This window comes from Cataglyphis hispanica, chromosome 7 (assembly GCF_021464435.1).
Source record: "Cataglyphis hispanica isolate Lineage 1 chromosome 7, ULB_Chis1_1.0, whole genome shotgun sequence".
NCBI classification, from domain to species: domain Eukaryota; kingdom Metazoa; phylum Arthropoda; class Insecta; order Hymenoptera; family Formicidae; genus Cataglyphis; species Cataglyphis hispanica.
The window spans coordinates 6,751,151-6,772,333 of record NC_065960.1 but is presented as its reverse complement, the minus strand read 5'-3'; the positions used below and the strand labels follow the sequence as shown (position 1 = coordinate 6,772,333).

At 36.1% G+C, this 21,183-nt stretch overlaps 1 protein-coding gene across 1 annotated transcript; it reads right to left on the bottom strand.

Moving 5' to 3' along the window:
• Positions 1-1,812: 1,812 nt before the first annotated feature.
• LOC126850865 (REPTOR-binding partner) lies at positions 1,813-20,531 on the bottom strand. The gene is made up of 4 exons (XM_050594273.1): positions 20,364-20,531; positions 7,450-7,543; positions 4,015-4,136; positions 1,813-2,677 (listed from the first exon to the last, which is right to left on the bottom strand). The coding sequence occupies exons 1-4, from the start codon at positions 20,400-20,402 to the stop codon at positions 2,585-2,587; spliced, it is 348 nt and encodes a 115-aa protein (XP_050450230.1). The 5' UTR covers positions 20,403-20,531; the 3' UTR covers positions 1,813-2,584.
• Between the last annotated feature and the right edge of the window lie 652 nt (positions 20,532-21,183).

Below are 21,183 nucleotides of genomic sequence, written 5' to 3'. Positions count from 1 at the left end.
AGATGCGTATATATGTACCACTAAATTTTTACGACCCACGCAAGTGCCGCTAGTTTTTCGCAAAATTCTGTAAGAGAGATCCAAATGAACATCGAATGTAATCTGCTAAAACATGCGAAAAATGCAAGGCAATTATGATAATTACAGAGGAAAAAATTATTTTTAAACTCAGCATCGTAACACGGAATATATTATGGATAAAATAATTACACATGTATCTAATTATTTTATTATTTAATGCAATTTAATCGAGTGTCCCAAGAAAAAAATATTTCAAAAAAGATATTTCTTTCTTCAAATTAATATCGTTTATTAAAATTTCGGTGTAATAAGTATTGCCAGTGATATTACTAATATTGTACGATATAAATTATTAAATAGAATTGACTCCTATAATAATACCTTATCCGAGAAGTTGATTATTTCACACTCGAATTACCGTCTAAAATATATCATCTCCGAAGACGACAAAAGCCGTCATGTTGGAAAGTGTATTATATACAGCATAGCAAGCTTAATAACAATGCGAAGCCACTCGGTACTTTAGTACAATTTGATATTTACGAGGTAATATTTCAACTTACACTCCGCTTAACACACTGATTTATTTTGCCTATAGCGAGAAAAAGGAGATGCACTTTATTTTTTTCCGCTTTATATACCAGCAAAATTTTCTTACCGAGCAATGTTCGCGTGTGAGAAAAACGTAACCAAGCCAATATTCCCTTCTTAGTAAAAGAAAGCTTCCAAAGATTAATTCCATGTGCATTGTGATAAAGTGATGATTTATAGGCGATATATTTGGCAAAAATTCTAATCTTTCCAAAAGTTATACGCACCAATATGATCCCATTTTTTCACGTTATCTATTATCTTTTATTTCGTTATTATTTCGTTATCGTGTTATTTTGGTCATATCAATAACAGCTTTTGAAAAACAGGAAATCAAATCTCGCACAAACATCACTTCAAAACATTTCCAGCGACATAAAGCTAAATATTTGAATAAATCGATCTGATACTCACGCATATCACTCTTCCACGCATTGTCGAGTGACTGAAAAAGCGGTAACTCATTCAAAGATCAAAAAATGTTATTAAATTTTTAACAATACTATTACATATAGATAACATAAAACTAAATATTTAAATAAATCGATTTAATATTCGCTCTTATTCTTCCATGTCAAAAATACTAATCTCCATTTAAGAATGAAAGAAATGTTATTAAATTTTTGTATCAAATCATAGATTCTTATTCGTGTCATTTAATTTAATTGATGTCACCGTTTAACATTATGTTATTATCCTAATCACTCACTCATTATTATTTGAGCTTCTTAAACTCAATTGTGCAACAGGACTTTGTCATTTCAAATTTTTATATAATTTTTATATATACAATTGCAATAATAACAATATTAGATCTATCAATTTTTTCTTCTTTTCAATGGATCGCCAAATGATATCGAATGTACGCAAGAGATGATATCGTCTGTGCATTGCAATCTATGGCAGCAAAGATTTTATAGTCCAACGTATATCAAAATATGCAAATTTTTATCGCGCAAAAGCGCAACGCGAAATCGCGATTCAAAATACGATTTCGAAATAACGCCGACAGATATGCGTTTCCTGTGCGAAATCCAGAAAAAAAAATCGCATTTTCGCTCGATCGGTGATTCTTACGTGACAAAAATGCTGCATTTCAAACAAGAAACTTTACGAAATAAATAACATTTTTATGACATATTTTTCGTATAAAAAGCAGTAAAGAAAATAAGGAACAATAAATATTTATATAAGTTAATCTTCATCAAAAAATATCGGATTTATTCGATAATATTACACTCTTTCGTGCACACATATACGAATTAACTTTTTATAATGGCGCTGAGATTTGTACAAAATGATAATTACTCACGGTACAAGAATACCGTGTATCAGTAAAGTTTAAACAAATTGTTAAACAGTCAACGAGAAGCTTTCGCAATGACGCCCTTTGAACAGACATTGAATATAGACTTTGTATGATACACAACGTTTTTTTTTTTCCTTCGAGGCGTACAACAACAGCGATATATCTATACTTTCTTCTTCTACACCACAACAATCGCGTACGAGGGAGGTATATTTTAAGCGTGAGGCCGTAGATAATCGACCGATTAATGTCTCTAATCAACGAGCATTAAAAAATATGTGTCAACGAGTCACGATAACAAAATGTACATACAAAAAAGAGTAACGCATGAGATAACGAAGTAATCCGCCTTGTGACAAAATGAAGAGAAGATAGCAGGAAGAATCCCTCTAATCACGCGAAATTGAAAAAATCCTTGAAACAAACCGAAAAATCGACTACATTCTTCGATGAACACAGGACTGCAATATAAAGAGAAAATTTTCAAATTATAAGCCAATTATTCCCTATTGCCTCGAAGAACCGTGAAAGAGAAAGGAAGAGAAGAGAAGACGGAAAGTAAACTCCAGTACGCGGGAGGGGGATTTCGATCGAAGTAACAATGTAAACTGCTCGATCCACGTCACTTCTTCGCCTCCTTGCCTGAGCTTAGTTGCTGCTGGTCTATTCGCGTTTAAAAGAGCCCAATTCTTCCAACATCGCCTGTAGCCCTTCAGGGACTTGTCCAGCGTCCAATTCCTGCGTCCACTGACGATACTGTAGAAAAATAACAAATGGTGATGTGTAAAGGACGTAAGCTCCAACTCGGTCGAATCTTGTGTTCCTTGTACGTACTAAGCCGTTGTGTGCTGGAGATCTTCGGGGGAATCAAAAGGATTTGAGAATGACTTCGTGGACGGACAGGAGCGCCAATCTTGTCGGGGAACTTTTCAACTGTTCTTACTGTTCTTCTTACGCGGCTTTGTCGATATAAGAACTTTCGATGAAACGATATACTAGCTACTATCAGACATCGATGTCAAATATTTTCAGAGCACTTCGTTAACAAGTATCTCTTCGATAAAAAGCAAAGAACGAACCCGATCCCAATCAATAATAATAGATAGATATACGGTTTCATAATTTCGAGCGCTATATAAGCAAGACTTTTATCTTCTCTATCATATTCTAATTTTATAAAATATTCAGAATTAAAATATATATCAAATATAGCACGATCAAATACAAATAAAACATCAATTTCTATACGAAATTATTTGCAAAAGATTTCGTTAATAGACATTCTTAAAAATAAAAATTTATTTTGACCAATCAATGGATTTAATGTAAATAATTTTATAACTCCTAACAAATTCTAATAATTCTAATCAATGTTTCTCGATAGAAGCAATGTGGATGCAAATGATATTCCTAGTCATATTGCTGAAGAGCGAACCTTTGTATTCCACCAAAACTTTATACTTCTTCGAGTAACTTAGTTTGCACTTCGAAGGAAGGTTAAGGAAGGTGATGAGAAAGATGATGGAAAAGAAGAAGTTACGAGATACTCCAGCTTCCAAAGAATTAGCTTTGCTTTGTGATATTTGAGATATAACTAATTTGAAAAACTTTGAAGCATATATCCTTTTTTCCAAGAAAGAAAAAAAAAATTGCTTTTATATTGCAAATAAATATTTTTTTTATTGCCAAATATATATCAGTTCACACACACACACACACACACACACACACGCACTACGCACACACCACGCACACCACACGCACACACACACACACACACACACACACACACACACACACACACACACACACATATATATATATATATATATATGTAACATTTTCTAGGAAAAAGAGAATAGATACAAAAATATTTATTTGCAATCAGAACATCATATCTAATATATAAATTTATCAATATAAACCCAGAATTTATTTTATCGAAAGAATTTGGCACACATATAATTTATTCATATTAATAAATAATATTTTCAAAAGAAAAATAAATTATTTCTACTCTGGATTCTTTTCTAGGAATTTTTCAATTTTTATTCGTTTATTCGCTTATGGAAAAGATCGAGAATATGACTCACCATTTCGAGCTCCTTTCGTAAAGCAAGTACTGCTTTCTCACGATCGGCTACGAGCTCCTCCAAGTACTGATACCTCAGCTTCTTTCGCGCACGGCACTCCCTCGCACTCTGCCGACTTCGTTCTGTAATAGAATAGCAAACGGATCGAGGTGAAGGAACGCGGATTCATATTAATACGAGGAATCAATACATGCAAAGCGCACAGAACGCGGAGACCAGTACTAAAGTAACTTTCAACGGAATTCGCGCCGAGCATAAATTTCTCTGGTTTTCGGCGTCAGGTTGTAACGTAATGGCAGGCCGAGTAGCAGATATATATCACGAGCTCTACAAGAATTCAGGATTTAATAATGTCGCAGAACGCGCAAGACGCATGGTAATGTCGCGGCATATGCGACCGTATAGCGAAAACTTTTACGAAGGCGGACGATAAGCTATGATTTTGTTCTAACATAAGAGGAAAATAAACGTATCGTATATCGGGTGTCGAGCAAAATCGAGTTCGAAAAGCGAGACTAAAACAGAACAATTCACATAACGATGTCGCGCGCGCGTGCAATTTGAAACTTTCAATTTTCCAATCTTCTACGATTGAATCCTGCAATTTTCCAATTTTATCAGATTGTCGATTTCTATGTACTTTGTATACCGAAATTCTCTCAATATTGAATTTTTGGGTGTTCCTGTTTTAAAAATTCTGTATTTTTTTTTTCTTTTTCTAAAACCATTCCAGCAACGAAAATTGTAAGTTTGTAAACTCGGAAGTTCTTATCGTGAGATACTGTCAAAAAATTCTTTTGGTTTATTATATTATATTAAATACAGAAAACCAAAAATAGCAGAAAATATTTTTCTTTCTTAGAAAAAAATCACTGTGTATTAGCTGTAAAATAAGCGATATTTTAGACTGACGGATACGCTATCATTTCATGGCTCATCGAGGGCCACTTTTTACAGCGGCGATAAACGTCTCCCGTCTCATTACGGACTTTTAAAAGGTACCTTTGCCCGTCGCCCATGATCAAGTCGATTTTTCGCGATTCGTAGAACGTCGATCGACCTGGCTCTCGCCGTGAATTTTATCGAAAAGGAGTTCATCGACGCCGATTGAAACCGACGGCAATCGGCGTCACGCCTGAGAAAATCGATACCAGCGCGGCGCGGAAATTAAGCGTTCTCTCACAGTCAATTTGTGGCTCCATTCGGGATCTCGTTGCCGACGGCCGACCGATCTGGACCGAATCGAAAGGTGAACCTCGAGCGGGTTTAAATAAAGCCAGTTCCGTTAGTCGTGCGTACCGGATAAAATGGAACCCTAGAGTTCATTCGTTCGTTGGCGCGACCAAGAACACTACCGGAACAAACTCACGTGCAATTTCCGTCGGTATGCAATTATCCATTGAATGCTTGTTCGACAATGGATAAGAAGCAAAATATATGAGAAAAAAATACAGTATTCTAACTCTTTAAAAGACTTTAATTATGCCAAATAGATTGCACGTAGAAAATAGTCGTTTATCTAAATAAAGAAGAATTGCAAATTCGATAAAAGTAATTAAATTATAAAACAAGAAGTTGGAAAACATTTTAGAAATAAATCAAAGACTTTAATGGAAAAATAAATTCAATTCACGTATTAAAGAATTTGTAAAAAAAAAAAATTGCAAAATTAAAACGGACTAATCAAATCTTGAATGTATAAATTTAATAGCGCAATTTTGTTATCCGATTAATTCTCTTGTTCTCTAGATTTTTGACAGAAATTAATCTTTCGTTCGCATATGAAAAACTTATTACTAATAATAAGTAGTCGGAAAGTTTTACGCTAACATCTGTTCAAAATATGAAATAATTCTGGGAGAACATCAGCTGATCATCCCGGACATTTGTATAAATCGAATAATCGTGTATTTCCTGTGGAAAGCAGGTCACGTCGCGATCGGAAAGGATCAGGGAACGAAGGCGGAAGAAAGAGGAGACCACGAAATAGCGCACGGGACGACTATAAAGTTTCGTTCTCGAATGACGACCACGCGCGCGTTCCAGAAATAATCCCGCAAGATTATACTCGCCGTTGGTCGGTATAACTGTCAAGGCGTAACATTAACAGAAGTTAGTTTCATCCACTACTCTCCTTCTATATATCTTTTCCTTCCCGCTTTTGTTATACGGGTTGCGAGCTTCGGCTTTCCGCAAAACGAGGGAATTGCAAAATAGCCGAACAACGTCGTAATCCTCGCTTTCGTTGGCATCGAGAGGAGCCGCGGGACGACGGTATAAATATTCATTCGCGAACGAGATAAACGTTACTGCGGCAACTCGCGCAATCAGCGGATACGCGGTCCTCGGGAGAACGGCGCGCGTCGCTTATCAAATGCTTTAATCAAGAGACGGTGGTGGCATCGAGATGCCAACGAGAGTATGTGTATAAGCCGGCGCGAACGACCGATATCTATACCGGTCGCTGTTCCGTAAAAATATGCTTTCTGTTTTACGCAAGTTTTTGCACCTTGGATTAGCGAGACAAGTCGAGATATTGAGTAGATAAGGCAATCAACAGCCGATATCTGTTCCCGTTATTATTCCTTTCAGACCTGTTTTTCGCGCGAATCTTTGCAATTCGAAATTTTGCAACAAGTTTTTTGTTTTATTAAACAAATTTAATAATTCTATCAAAAGCCTAACGTGATATTATCTTGATATATTCTTATCTTGACCGTATATTGATATTAAACATTTTTTGAATGCAATTAATCGACATAAATCGATACAAGTTATATGGGTAATAATATCATACAAATATAATTTATAATAATTTATGATATTATTCCTATATCAGTTAGTATAACATATCGATACGACAGAGATAACCAAAATATTAAATAATCAAATCAGTAATTAATTATTGCAGTGATTAAGTAATTAATAATTTATATAACAAAACTAATTCATATTTAAATACTGCCGATTAAGAAGTAATAAAAACGTTCATCGATCATAATGATCAGTCAGTAATCAGCGAATATTATGATTTTAATTCAATATAAATTCAGACGTGTGTTATATTATTGAAGCGATTCTAATAAAAGCAATAATCTATCATTTTATAATTACCAGGTGTCTATTAACGACGATGTTGATCAATGAATTAACGATGACAAACTGCGGATGCAATTTATAATAAATGAATCTTAATGACAATTACTTAATTAATGTTTCAAAATTTCCTCATTAATCAAAGCACTTAATCATTGTATAGCCTTGTTGCAATTGTTTTAAAAAATTGACACAAAACAAATTTATTACAGTTTCAATCTCGTGATAGGATAAACAATCTATTATCGACAAGATCACGTATTGCTACAAGTAAAACAGTGACGTAGCAAACTGTTTGAACTAAGTGTCTGAGATGTCAACAGGTATGAAACTACTTACCGAGCTTAGCCTTCATGTCCGCCCTCTCCGCCGCCTTCCTTCCAGGCTTGCGTCCCCTCTTGCCCCCCTCTTTCCGATCACCGCGAGATCCCTCCTGCAATTAAAACGACAAGATAATTAATTGATGAGAAAACGTAGTATCTTACAAAAATTAATAGAGTTTTGAAAAAAATCATCATACATTTTATCCTCAAATGCAGTTTGAGATAAGAATATAATCGGGAAAAGAAGATAAGTCGGAGTATTCGCTAAAACCAATCCATTTCGCCCTGTGGCTTTACCGATCGCTTTTCCCGACTATGTAAATAGAAATGCTAGTAAATAATTTTGCCGAGAGGTATTCGTGTGATTAATGATCGTACCGTAGGTATATTCGCGCGCAGGCCACGCGGCGGTGACAAATCTTGCACCGGAATTGAGATAGGACATTAAAAATTGACGTGTTACAAAACGCACGGTTGGATTATTATGCTACGCCATCAAAATGAAAGCGCGCCATGAATAATTCGCCGCGGGATAATTTACGATTCAATCAGGCCGCGGTCTTCGCCGCGTACGCACGCACACACGGCCGTTATAATGCCGCTTGTGATCCGCGTAGGAGTTTCGCCAGCCTCGATTAATATCTTGAGCGAAACAGAGGGGCAGTTTTCAATGGAAACAAAAGCTCATTGTGTCTCACCCAAAGAGAGCAGACTGAGAATCGAGCCGGGGGTTCTTCGTTCCGTGAAAAGCTCTCGGGGATGAAATTGTCTCCTCTGCCGCCAATCATAAGCGCAAAGGTGGCAATCGCGGTCTCGTCGAGCAATAATACCTTTTTTTTTTCGTGGTCATAAGTTTAATATTCGTATCCATGCGCGCACGACCAAAGGATATTTAATAAACGCTCATTTCATTTTTATAGTCACTCATTCGGACAATTTTAGGCTTTGCTATCGTCATGATCCGATCTGGAAGATTAAATCAAGAAGGAGACGGGCGATTTTTGGATCGACTACATCAATTCTTTGTATTTTTTCTGCGTGTAATTCTCTAGTTTTGTTTATAACATTAAATTTAAATACGAAAAAAAAATCGAATTAATGATTAATGGATAATCCGTATTATTATTGCATATTTCTTACTATTTTATTTCCCTTATTTTATCCAGTGTATTTTATACTTTTCTATATTTTCAATTCTATATTTTCTATATTTCCTATATATGAATTCTATATTTTCAAATTGGTGAAACATAAATATATAGCGCACACACATATATTTATTTCTTGTGAAATTTAAGATCAACTTTCAAAAACTTTTCTTTTTTTTTCTAGTATAAAAAAATTTGAGTATATTTCTTCAAGTGAATGAGCGATAAAATATATTTTTTTGTTACACAATGTTTTACATATAATTATGTAGTCACTTCCATAACCATATAAATTATCTTTAAAATTGCATATCCGTCACGCTACATAATGTATATCTTATTATAAATCAATGCGGTCATTCATATGCTTCAGTCTTATTGTCCCGAGAATATTATTTATGTAAAGTATATGTTTGCTATACATACTGCCTACGAACTGCTCCAAGTCAAACAAGAAAGCAAAGCGCACACATTTTCGCGAAATGCATTTTCGCGCAGTCCTCATTTTGCGCCGCGGCGAAAAACAAGCGTCTGCACGTGGAAATAATTTCAACGCGGCACAATTACCTGGAGAAGCAATTTCGCGAGTGCATAAAGCCAGAGTATTATTTCGTAGAAATTTCAACTATTGAGAATATTTTGAGAGAGACTTTATCTCTAAATATCTTAATATAAGGATATACTATTTAATACTTTGTATGATTCTTGATAGAAATCCTAATGATATAAATTATAAATAGTTGTGACTATTAAAATAAAGAAATGATCTCGGGGAGAAACAAATGGAAATGCTAGGATATATGATATCAATTTCGCTGCCGTGAAAATACGGGAAATCTGCGGTCAGCGGACACGCATGAGAGATAAAACGCGCCCACCATCTTGTCGACTTACTTACACACGAGCTATTAAAATTTACACGCCCCTCGAGCACACAGTTGTTGCACGGCTTTTAGATATGCATATGCGTTCAAGGGTGACAAAATACAAATTCCGCCTCCCTTTAGGACCGCTATTTACCGCTCCGACCTGTCCGCTCCTCTCAATCTTATCTGGTATTAAATCTCTCCGAATCCGACGACTACTTCCGGCTTCATTACCCGGTCCTAATCTTTCTCTTTATCGACTATCACGGCCTCTTCCTTTCCTTTTCTGTCTCTTCCCGACTTCTTTTCTTTTCTATGTTTTGGTACAAGATAATTGCAACTGATTCTCATCTATGAAAAAACGCACGTCATAATTTCGAACATGAAAACTCACGAGTAGAATTACGCAACTGTAAATCGAGAACGTAGCGTATACAAACAGAGGGTATTAATTAACGTTCTTTTTACATCTTGCAATATTATGCTGACGATAACGTAAACATCTCGTTACGAAATGTAATATCTCTCTTGTATTGTCCCAAAGATATTGAACTATCTCTGAGTTATAAATTTTTTAACCAAGCAGCTCTTTCCTAATATAAATACAAATACTAATTAAAAAACTATTCACCATAGTCTCAAAATAGAAAATTGATTAAATTTTTTCTAAAATATAATGTAATCACAAAAAGTGTAATCTTTAAAAAGTTGTTTAGATCATTGTCACTTCAAAGTTTTGTGATTTTTTCTTATTAAACTACTTATAAGTTAATCAGAGTATAACGTCTTTAAGATGAGAAAAAATGAGTTCAAAGATAAAATAAATCGTCAAATGTCTTTACAATCATCGTATGAAATCATATTTAGGTCATGGAATAGAGATGATCCACGGCTATAAACCCTTCCGGAATCTGTCAGCATTCGCTGACGTTGACATTTCCGTCTACTTCCTTGCCTATATCGTGTCGCACACACGCAACCACATCCTAACCGCACAGCCCGCCCGCCAACGTATCCAGATATTCCAAGTTCGACTCCTTTTCCTGCATACGACAACCTATCGACGATCTGATCGACGTATATCCGATCGATGAAGAAACAATTCGTTCGTTTCCGGAGTTCGACAATCGACTATTTTACGAATGTCATTCCAACGTGGAAAACGTTTCCGCAACGTGCGGAATAAGTGCGAGCGTACATAATGCGTCAATAAATGCGTGCCAGAGTAGAGAGTATCGGAATTGACGGAAAATTTCCATAAAATAAATCTGATGGTTATCGACGTGCGAAACTGCGCATTCTGATTACGTCTCTTTGCATCATAATCATATAAATGCCTCTCGGAATGAGAATGTCTGTCGGTATAATGTATGAAGAAATGGAAAAAACAAATTAAATATAGAATATTAAAATCTGTAAACTAATTTGCACGTTTCTCAATCAAATTTCTATTGATTTTGTAGAATCTGTCTGGTTATATCATCAATGAAAGCATTTGATTTGCATCTACATTATTATTAAGAGTAATACACTTTGTTGAAAAAAAAAAACATTATATAAACATACATATAATACATTTCTGTATTGATAACTTCTAAAACATATGAAACAACTTATGAAACATGTCAATCGAACATTACATTTTAATATATTATCGCATAAAATAAAAATATGCAATAAATCTCTCAATGATATTTTTCTCACCCACGTCAACATGTCAACGTGCATAAATTTCATACATACAATCGATTTCTACTTATATGTAAAATTTTAACGATCGTTATTTATCGAGGACAAAACACAAGCTCCCATTATGCAAACATAAAATTTTACGATATTTTTCTAATATTTCTCATTGTTATCAGCACAAGCAATGCAATGTTTCTCGTTTAAAAAGTAATTTCAATTATGTAAATCCCCAATTATTTGATGCTATTACGGAAAATTGGACTTGACTGCCAGTATAAGTTTCCTCCGGAAAGACAATATCTATTTTAATTTCGTTAATTTGTATTTGCATGAGGAAAAATATTTATTAGCGTATTATCAATATTTTCTGATTTTCTCTCTGCAAAAATATTAGAAACTAATATGTTTTACGCACACAAAATTCTTCTTGTCGATATAGGAATGTTGTAGAAAAATGCAATATTCTTTTAATCAATAATTTCAAAATTATACCCTACAAATTAATATTTTTTTTAAGTAACACCCTTTTTAAATTGAATGTACGATGATGGCAAAAAGAAGGAATAAAAGCAATAGCCTGCTTCATAATCTGCAAGCCCTTCTGCGTATAATGCTTTCACACAGCTTTCAGGCACAGTGTGCTTTTTGCTACGGAAGCTAACTCTCGTCTAGAAAAAACGTATTTGCCCTAAAAGCAGCGAAGTAAAAATGTTATTATCTTTTATAGATACATTTTCTGCACTTGTATCGGCCACATACTTTAAAGTATATACAAAATAGATTTTTATTGCTAAAAGAGAGACTAAAAGGAGATTAACTAGAAAATATATATAAACATTGATGATGTTCAATGACTGATGATTTAAGACACTACGCGTATATCCCCGTCCCTTCCTGCTCTAACATTAATCAAGCTGGAACACACTTCAATGGGAACCCTTAACCGTTGTCTTGCCACGGTTACCGGATGCTCGATACTGCGTCGCTGCACCGGAGGACGGATGCCCGTAAAGCATATCGCGCACAATATCCAGCGGAGATGCAGCGACACGAATCTTGCCGCCGCCATATGATTCACCCTTACACCTTCAAACCAAATTCACTGACGTCCGTTAACGCTAATCTGAGAGATATCAGAGTCGGTATACAAACTCTCGGAGGTATTAAATTTCTGTTACATATCTACGGGATATATAATTTTCGCCGTATATATTCTTTAGTAATAGACGCAAAAAATGAACTTTAATCGAATAAAGTTATCAAGATATTTATTTACGCGCAATTAACAATTTAGAACGCGAATGTTTTGACTAAGCAAGTTTCGGAAGATGACAAAATTAATGACAAAATTATATTTAATCTCTTTAGTTTATTACCAGCTTTATGTTAACAGAATTTTAAAATGCAAACTCCGTTAAAAAATATATATAACATTAAAAATTAAAATAGTCACTGGATTAAAAAATAATGAGATAAAAGTGGAATATATTATGTAGGCAAACATAATTTACACAAGACTGTGTTGTGAATAAATATAAAGTCTTTTTACATGTATATTTAAAGCAAGTATTTAACTTTATTTAAATTATGTTGATTTCATAAAATGAAATTTCTAATCAAAGCACAATCTGACATTAAAGTCCACGTGGAAACATGTTAGAAAGGCGCAAAAAACTATTCCACTCTTTTAAATTAAAACAAGGCAGATTCACTAAAAACTGATTTTTGCCGTAAAAGCTCCAAATATAATTTTATTTTATTAAAATTTTACTTGCAAGTGTGTAAATGCGGAATGTTGAAAAGTTTTCCCGAAATCCGCTCAAGGATTATTCTAAAATATAAATAACTCTTAATCCGTTTCAGCAAACGAAGATTACCAACTTCCTCGCTTTAAATCTTTAGATATCTTCTTTCGGCAACATTTGCCGGACTTAACTCTCTTTCATTACATTATTTTGTTAGGGATTAAAAATCATAAAAAATAAAAAAAGATCTACAGTTTCTTCTAATTCTAAATAAACATCGTGATTCTAAATAAACATACTGAATAGAACATCGTAAAATCGGGAAGAGAAAGGGCGTTCTCTCGTCGGATTTACACGATAATTAATAACGAAAAGTGTGGATAGATTATATTACACTGTGCACAAAATCAAACTCTAACGACGTGCTCTTTCCTTTATGGTTACCAGTAATTTAAAACCCCGAGCAAAAGCCATTCATTAAACCACATTCCTACTTCGCGCTTCACCAAATGAATCTCGAATGATCGCTTTTCGAGAGAAAACTCTTTAATTACGATCACCGTTCTTGCCGCCGCCCACTTGCCCGGCTCTTACGCCGGCTTTTTCGAGTTATAATACTCTCGAATTTCGAAGAGAATATGCGTACTCGCAATTAATTTTCATTATTATCCCAACTTACTCTTGCAGCCTCTCAGTATGACCTTCTTAAATACATTAGCTATGCTCAACTTTTCCGCTGTCCCGCTCCTCTTATTTTTTTGTCATATACATCATTTCTTTTTATACACTTATGATTTGTGAATCACTCATATTGGACTCATTTTTCTCCGCTCTACTTCCAAAATTATCTAATCTTTTTTTTACACATCACGAACTCCATCAAATTCGAACGTCGTTTGACACGGTTTTATTAGCCTGACCGATTTTAATTGCCTTAGTAATCAAGTTTGTTGGCCAAGTAGCACAATTTCATTCGCTCTCTTTCGCAATGTTATTCTCTTTTTCCTATTTCTCCAACGAGACGAAAACAGTCCCGAGAGAATATTGCAGCGAAACCGGACGTCTGCAAAACAAATGTGCGCAAAAGAGGATTCCAGTTAGTTTTACTATATTTTTTTTTTCTACCTTGTTTAAGACGGTGCTTGGCGAAAAATGGACGTTAGACAAATTGGACTAAAGTGGACCGAAATGGAACAAAGTAAACGTAAGTGAAGGATAGGAAACGTTTTACCATCGTGGTGGCCGCGTGGTAAAAGCCGGCTACTCTTTTCGCGCTTAACTCTTTCGTCTTGAATTCTCATTTTGGAATGATTTAACGCGAAAATTTCCCGTGTGCCCAAACTTTTGTAATCACCCGGCGGCGATTAACGTTAATTTATCGTCGCGAGAAGAATCCTCTTCGAAAGCTTGAAACATTCACACACGACTGCAATATTATATTTTAGACCATGCAAAAAAACGCGTTCGATAAAAATGAGATTAAAGCCGTCGATGACTTTCCGCGATTAAAATTCACGCGGATGTATAAAATCCGGCGAATTTGCGCGGCCGATAAAATCTTAATCATCGCCGCGCGTGAACATTGAATTTACGGTGTACAATTCACGTAAGTTTTCGTCAATATTTTACACAATACATCGCGCTGAATGCACACTCTCGTTCTCTCTCGCGCGCGTCGCTCATGATAATAAACGGCGGACGATGAATGCGCGGCGCAAGAGTTACCGGATTCACCGTGCCCACGACCTTATTATTACCTCCATTCGATGGTTGCACAATCCCCTTAGTCCGCTTACACAACGGCAGCGCGTCGCGCATATTTCCCCCGCCGCGCGATATGCAACAACGCTTATCTGTCTCGAGCAGAAGATTATTTTCATCGGGTTCTGAATAAATACAGACTGTATTTAGCTGTTTCGTCGCATTACGTTTCGTTGGTACGGTAAGACTTTTTAACGATCTACATCAACTGAGAGCTTTTACAAAAAGTTACAATCCCATTGGTAGCGATTTTAGAGGACGGTAAAGCGGATTTCGTGCTCGGGGGAGGAAAACTGAGAAGTTTGGTGACGCTTTAAAAATACTCGCTAATGTTTTTTTCAAAGAATAAAACGTTTGTGATTTTTAGACTGCACAGATGATTGCGTGTGGATAATGCAACAGTTATAAAAAGTGGATTTTCAAGAATGAACTTACACGATTAAATGGTCTCACAAAAGTATTATCTGATTTTATGTTATTATATCGCGGTATTTTTACGGTATTTTTGTGCGCGATATCACACGTTTCTTTCTTTCCTCTTTCTTTCTTCTACCATTTGAAATCGCGACGACGAAAAGTACAGAGTGCTGGTTCCTGGGCGTACAGTCGCGATTTAAAGCTTTCTTGAGCTTTTCCAGGTCATTGTTCGTCCCGACTAGCGTAACCGGAAGAGAGTAGGAGACGCGGAAAGGGAGATGGAGAAAGCAAGCTCCCTCGTAATTTTCCAGCCGCGTCGCTTCTGCTCCAGCGACGTTATGTACAACAATGGACGGGGATGTTCCGCGAGCACAATGGCTAGTGCGAGCGAAATCGTTGCGTGAGCGCGAAAATCGCGTAAATTTCGTCGCCCCTCGCTGCGCATATTTCATGCGCTTCTCGCCCTATCACGAGCCAAAAAAAAAAAATATGTTCGATATAAAATAAAAATAAAAATCCATCGCGTTTCTGCAATTCAAATAAGAAAGTAAATTTTGTAAATATATAAAGCAAATAAAAAAAATTACTACGCTAAATTATTCTTGATAAATTATTGTTAGAAAGTTTTGCCTCCCATCTTTAGCTTTATCATCCTCATGTGTTCAACTTTCAACTATGTATTTTATTTCGTCTACAATTTCGTTTCTCGAGGTATCTAAGATAAAATTGCACACGACTCTGTATCTATCGTATAGCAGCATACAGCCCGAGGAAAGTACATAGAAACGAACGTAATATTTTCCTGCTCCATTCGTGGCTGATAAGGAGACAAAGAGAGCGCGATTGGATTTATGCGATCGCATTCGTCTACGTCGTCGACAATAATTTATGAAAGTCAAACGATATATATATATATATATATATATATATATATATATATATATATATGTATATTTATGCGTAAAGAATGCATAGGTATGTGCGTGAAAAAGGACAAAGATCCTGAAGACAAAGAGAAATATCTCGGAATATCTCTCGAGGTGGAATATATAAATTTTCTCCGCGTTGACGTCGATGGGAGATACTACAATCGTCGAGGCAATACGCATATAAACGGAAATAAAAATGATTCAATACGCCAACGACTCGAGAGACGATGAACCGCGCGATGCGTGTGCACTTTGTACGTCACGTGTATGATTCAATGATGCCGCAAGATATTCTTTTTCTCGTACGACAAAATTACGAAAAAATAAAACAATTATAACACGTAACTTGTGAATTTATAAAATATTTTATAAAAAAAAGACGATACATATCGAGAAAAAAAATCGCAAAAAAATAAATTTGAGCAACTAAAAAAGTCATAAATCTTTTAAAAAATTTAATATGCTTGTCTGTTTCCTCTTAAAAATTCGTTTTTTAATGTATTATTTCTAAAGAAAATTAAATTATGAGGAATAAGTATGGATTAGGAGATTCACGACTTTATTTACTTATTTAGTGTATGAATTTAGATACGCTCTTTCAAATTCTTTAAATAAAGAAAGAAAAATTCTCTGATATAACAATAAAAAAGGAAGAAGCTTATATGAAAACAGTTGTAATTATTTATAATAATAAGTAGATATAATTAAAAAATACATATGTAAAATTTGTGCAATGTATTTAAAACGCTTTTCAAAAAAACGAAGATAAAGTAATTGACTCTCATAAATATCAATAATAAATTCGATGTATCAATTCCAAATTTAAAAGCATTATATTAAAGCTCCACCTTTTCATCGTATATTGCGTTAAAGATATTGCACCTGACGATAGGTTATTTTACACAATTCTATACAGCATCTAGAGTTTCTCATGATAACCTAGCTCGTTGAGATCGAGCGCAGAACGAGTGACGGCGTTGAGAACGCGAGAATGCTCATTATTTCGGAATGATGATGCTCGCCAACAGTAGCGATATCCTAAAGTTGTACCACTGGTGATGATAATGATAAGAAGATCGATAACGCGTGCAATACCGACAATCACGCAAACCACTACCCGATGCGAATTGTTAAAGTTTTGCAAAAATTTAGTGATATATATATATATATATATATATATATATATATATATATTACATATATATAACTAGATAACTGAATAAATATATCTTAAAATGTTTCACATATATATACAAGATGTTCCAGACAATGCATCGCGATATGATACGGTGTGCTACAACAATAATAAAAATGTAAATGGCAAAACGTATAATTGCATTGCAAAAGGTTATCTCCCTCTCTATTTAATAAGATCACGTACGTTCTCTCATTATCACGACTGCAATTAAATGTTTTTACCTCGGGCATCGAAGCGTTTCACGAAGCGCGCGCATTGTCGGCAATGCCTCAAAGAAATGCAACGAAGGACAACGGCGGAGCACGTACAATCGTAATTCTCTCGCCCGGATTCGCGGGATTGCAAACCTTGTTTCCAAGGACGTGATACGAAGGAAATATTGTGGATTCGTTAAAAGACATCATTATCTCGATGTCTTGGCCTACAAATTTCAATTACTTCTCAACTAATCGAAGTGACAGACAAGTAAATTCTTTTGTAATGGAATATAATTGTTTTAAAATAATATATATGTATGTACTTTCGCGGATTATTTGTCAAGATTTTTATGTAGAAATTTTTCCTTATTTATTAAATATTCTTATTAAAATGCATTTTTATAAAAATTCCCAGTTTACATATTTTAATTTCCAATAATAAATGCAATGTGATAAGATCATCAAATAGATAGAAAAGATATTTTAATAAAAATATTTAATGTATAAGAAAATATGTGTATTAAAAGAAAAACAATTGTTTTAATAAAGAATTCAAAATTGTTTTAATATAATCCATAATTGTACCTACTATATAATAACTTTAAAAAAAATGGATAAATAAATTTTTTTCTTGTGAGAATGAATTATGAAAGGCAACAAAAGTGATATTAATATAAGTGAGAAGATATGAATTAATCAATACTGCAAATACGCAGTAGATAAGATCATCATATTAAATTTAAATATTTTAATGAGACGCAATACCATATGTTCAAACTACAAACAAAAAATATTAATATATTTAAAAAAATCGATTTAATATGTTGGAAAATATGATTTGATAAATATGATTTTATAACTAAATATAACAATAGCTTAAAAAAAAATTAATTAGATGTATATACATTTATGATATTTTAGATGTATAGACATTTATGATATGCACAAATTAAGAAGAACAACTGTTGACTCAAAAGAGATAAATTTCGTATTAAATCAATACAAGTCAAAATAATCGATTCAATAGATAAGCACAATATCTCAACGTATCCAAATGAATAATTTGCTCCAGAAGAAAAGATTTAATTTTTAGTGACAAGTAAATTCTAGATTAAAATAATTACACATTACAAATAGTAAGTACACTTATTTAAATACCTAATAAAAGTCTATTTACATTGTTGACATTTGTGAACCGAGTTACTCTTTATACAACGCATGCATTTTCACGATTCGTCTTCAATCAAACACTGATAAAACAATGACGCAATTTTTTCGCCAGATATAAGACAGTTTATCAAATAATATTGCATTACCATTACATACAACATATAAAAAACATATGACACAAAATTAATTCTAAAAATAGTTTGCGATTATTCCGCGTCAAATAAGATGAGACTTGCAGATTTTTGGTGGGAAAAAAAAAAGTAACTCGCTGGAAAATCGCGAATGGCGATCGCTCTTTCGGCGGCACGAGGCGCGACGCGCCGATGTGCGTACCGCTGAATTGCGCAGTAGCGTCGCGTGTAGGGAACGCGGAAGCTCGCGCCCGCGGCGGCGGGCTCCGAAATCGACCGGTTACTCGCGGTCACCGTCGGCATCGACGATGCTTTATGAATTACGATCGTCGCAAAGAGAAAGAGAATGGGCACGTGTCCCAGTTTCGTCTCGTCACCGGCGGATAGAGACAGAACCGCACACACGCATACATCGTCGCGACGGCACACGGACACATAAAGGCACGGAGGGCGCCGCATCGCGCCGCGAAACATTGCATACGCGTGTGCATATAAGGCGTTTTCTCTCGCGGCTCGAGCGACGAGCGAAATTTGCGACGACGGTGGGCGATGCCGACGGTGGCCGCGCGACGGCGTCGCGACGTCGCGTCGGCGGAGGTCGCGGTGAACCTCGACGCGCGAAAATATCTGTAGGAAAACTCACCGGTGCGCTGCAACGCGTCGTGCGGGCTCTGTCAACTGCGCAGTTCACGGGCTAAAAGGCTCTCGGCAGGGACGTGACGCGCGCGGTGCGCGCCCGCGACGCGACGCGACGCGAGCGCGCCATGACAACGCTGGCGTCATCGCACGGCATCCCGCGGAGTTGCGCGGCCATTTTAATTACGATTTCGATGTAATATCAAGCTTCGCTGCAGCCACTAAGAGAAGATTTCGAAGACTGATTGTACCCGATGTTTGATGCACTATACGAATGTACGACATTTTACGATTAGATGGCCGCGATTAGCTTTTCGCGCGCGAGCATTCACTTGCGGAGGATAACTCCGTCAAGGATTCATTCGCGAGAAGTGACGGAGCGATTCAAACGCGACTCTACATTTGCCACGATACGTTTCACGACTGATCATGATTTCTATCGATTGTATTAATGACGAATATACAATTTCACTCTTTACAAAAGACACTCGCGAAAGACAATGCGCAAACTTTTCACGAAGCCACGAAAACTTCGAGCGTTTTATATTACTCGAAGAGAAACGAGAAATTTGAATCGCGGTCGCGATACACGTAACTCCAACCGGCAAACTCGCGGAATAAGCTAGAGCCATCACTCGGCGCGAGATCGCGAGCAAGATACCCCGCCATCTGTCGCGAAAAATGCCAAGCTAAGTCAGGCGCCAGGTTGACCGCACGAACAAAATATCGGCCAGCTAAACAGCAACCCCTCGCCCGCGCGCCCCCGCCTACCTTCCACCGCCCCGCGACCTCCGTCAACGAGAACTGGGGTGCCCCGCTACCACCCGATATCGGGACAATGCAATTCGCTTAAGCAAAACGGACGCGATCGCTCAAAATGCGAAAAACAAGTCTAAAATCCATCGCGCGCCCTCTTTACACAACATGGTGTAATCCCGCCGAGCGCGCACGCAAGAACCATCGTCTCTCCTATGGCAGGTTTGCGTCACGCGCGAGCACATTGTCAGCGCGCACGATGGATTGTTGAAAAATAGCAAACTCACCGTCTCGTTCTCCACGATGCACATCGGCTCCATCTCCATTTACTAGTTCGCGCGCACCCCTCGCACGCCACTTCTCGGCAACAATAACACGGGGTGGTTCGCGATGGCGATCCTTCGTAACAGTTCGCGACGGCAACGTGTGTCTGTTTACAAACACCGCAAGGTCACACATCCGACCGCCGTCTCCTCTCTTCCGCTATCCCCGCCCGCTCTTCGAACCGCTGAGTCGCGTTACGTCACGATCATCTGCGATCGTAGCGACAATGCTCGACGATAGACTGAACTTTTTTCTGAATACACGCGTGCGATTGATAATACAGGATATGACAGTGCGAGGTTAGATTTTATCCTTTTCAATTGGTGCCGACTGAAATCGTAGAAGAAAATAAATATAGGATCAGAAACGAGATTAGCTAGATAATATTTTTCATATAAATTGATAAAAATAATTGTAGATAATATAATATTCGGCAAAGGTCGAATTGCAAGAGAAGTCTATCTCATTTCTGTAATAAAGTGTCGTGATGCACTCGGTGATTCCGGGACACTCTGTAAATAGTTGCAAATCTTGCAATTTCGAAAGAACAAACGAACCTCTTTCGTTTCATTCTGAAATTATCTTGGAAAATGACATAACATAAGAATAAAAATCAAGAGTAATAATTATAAAATGATTGAGAAGAAATTATTAGATTCAGAATTCGAATGGATTTTTCGAACTTGCACAAATGCTATCAACGTCTATATAACGATGATGCATTTTATATTTTATGACAACATTTTAAATTTACAAGCAGAAAATTCTGGTAAGTCAACAGAA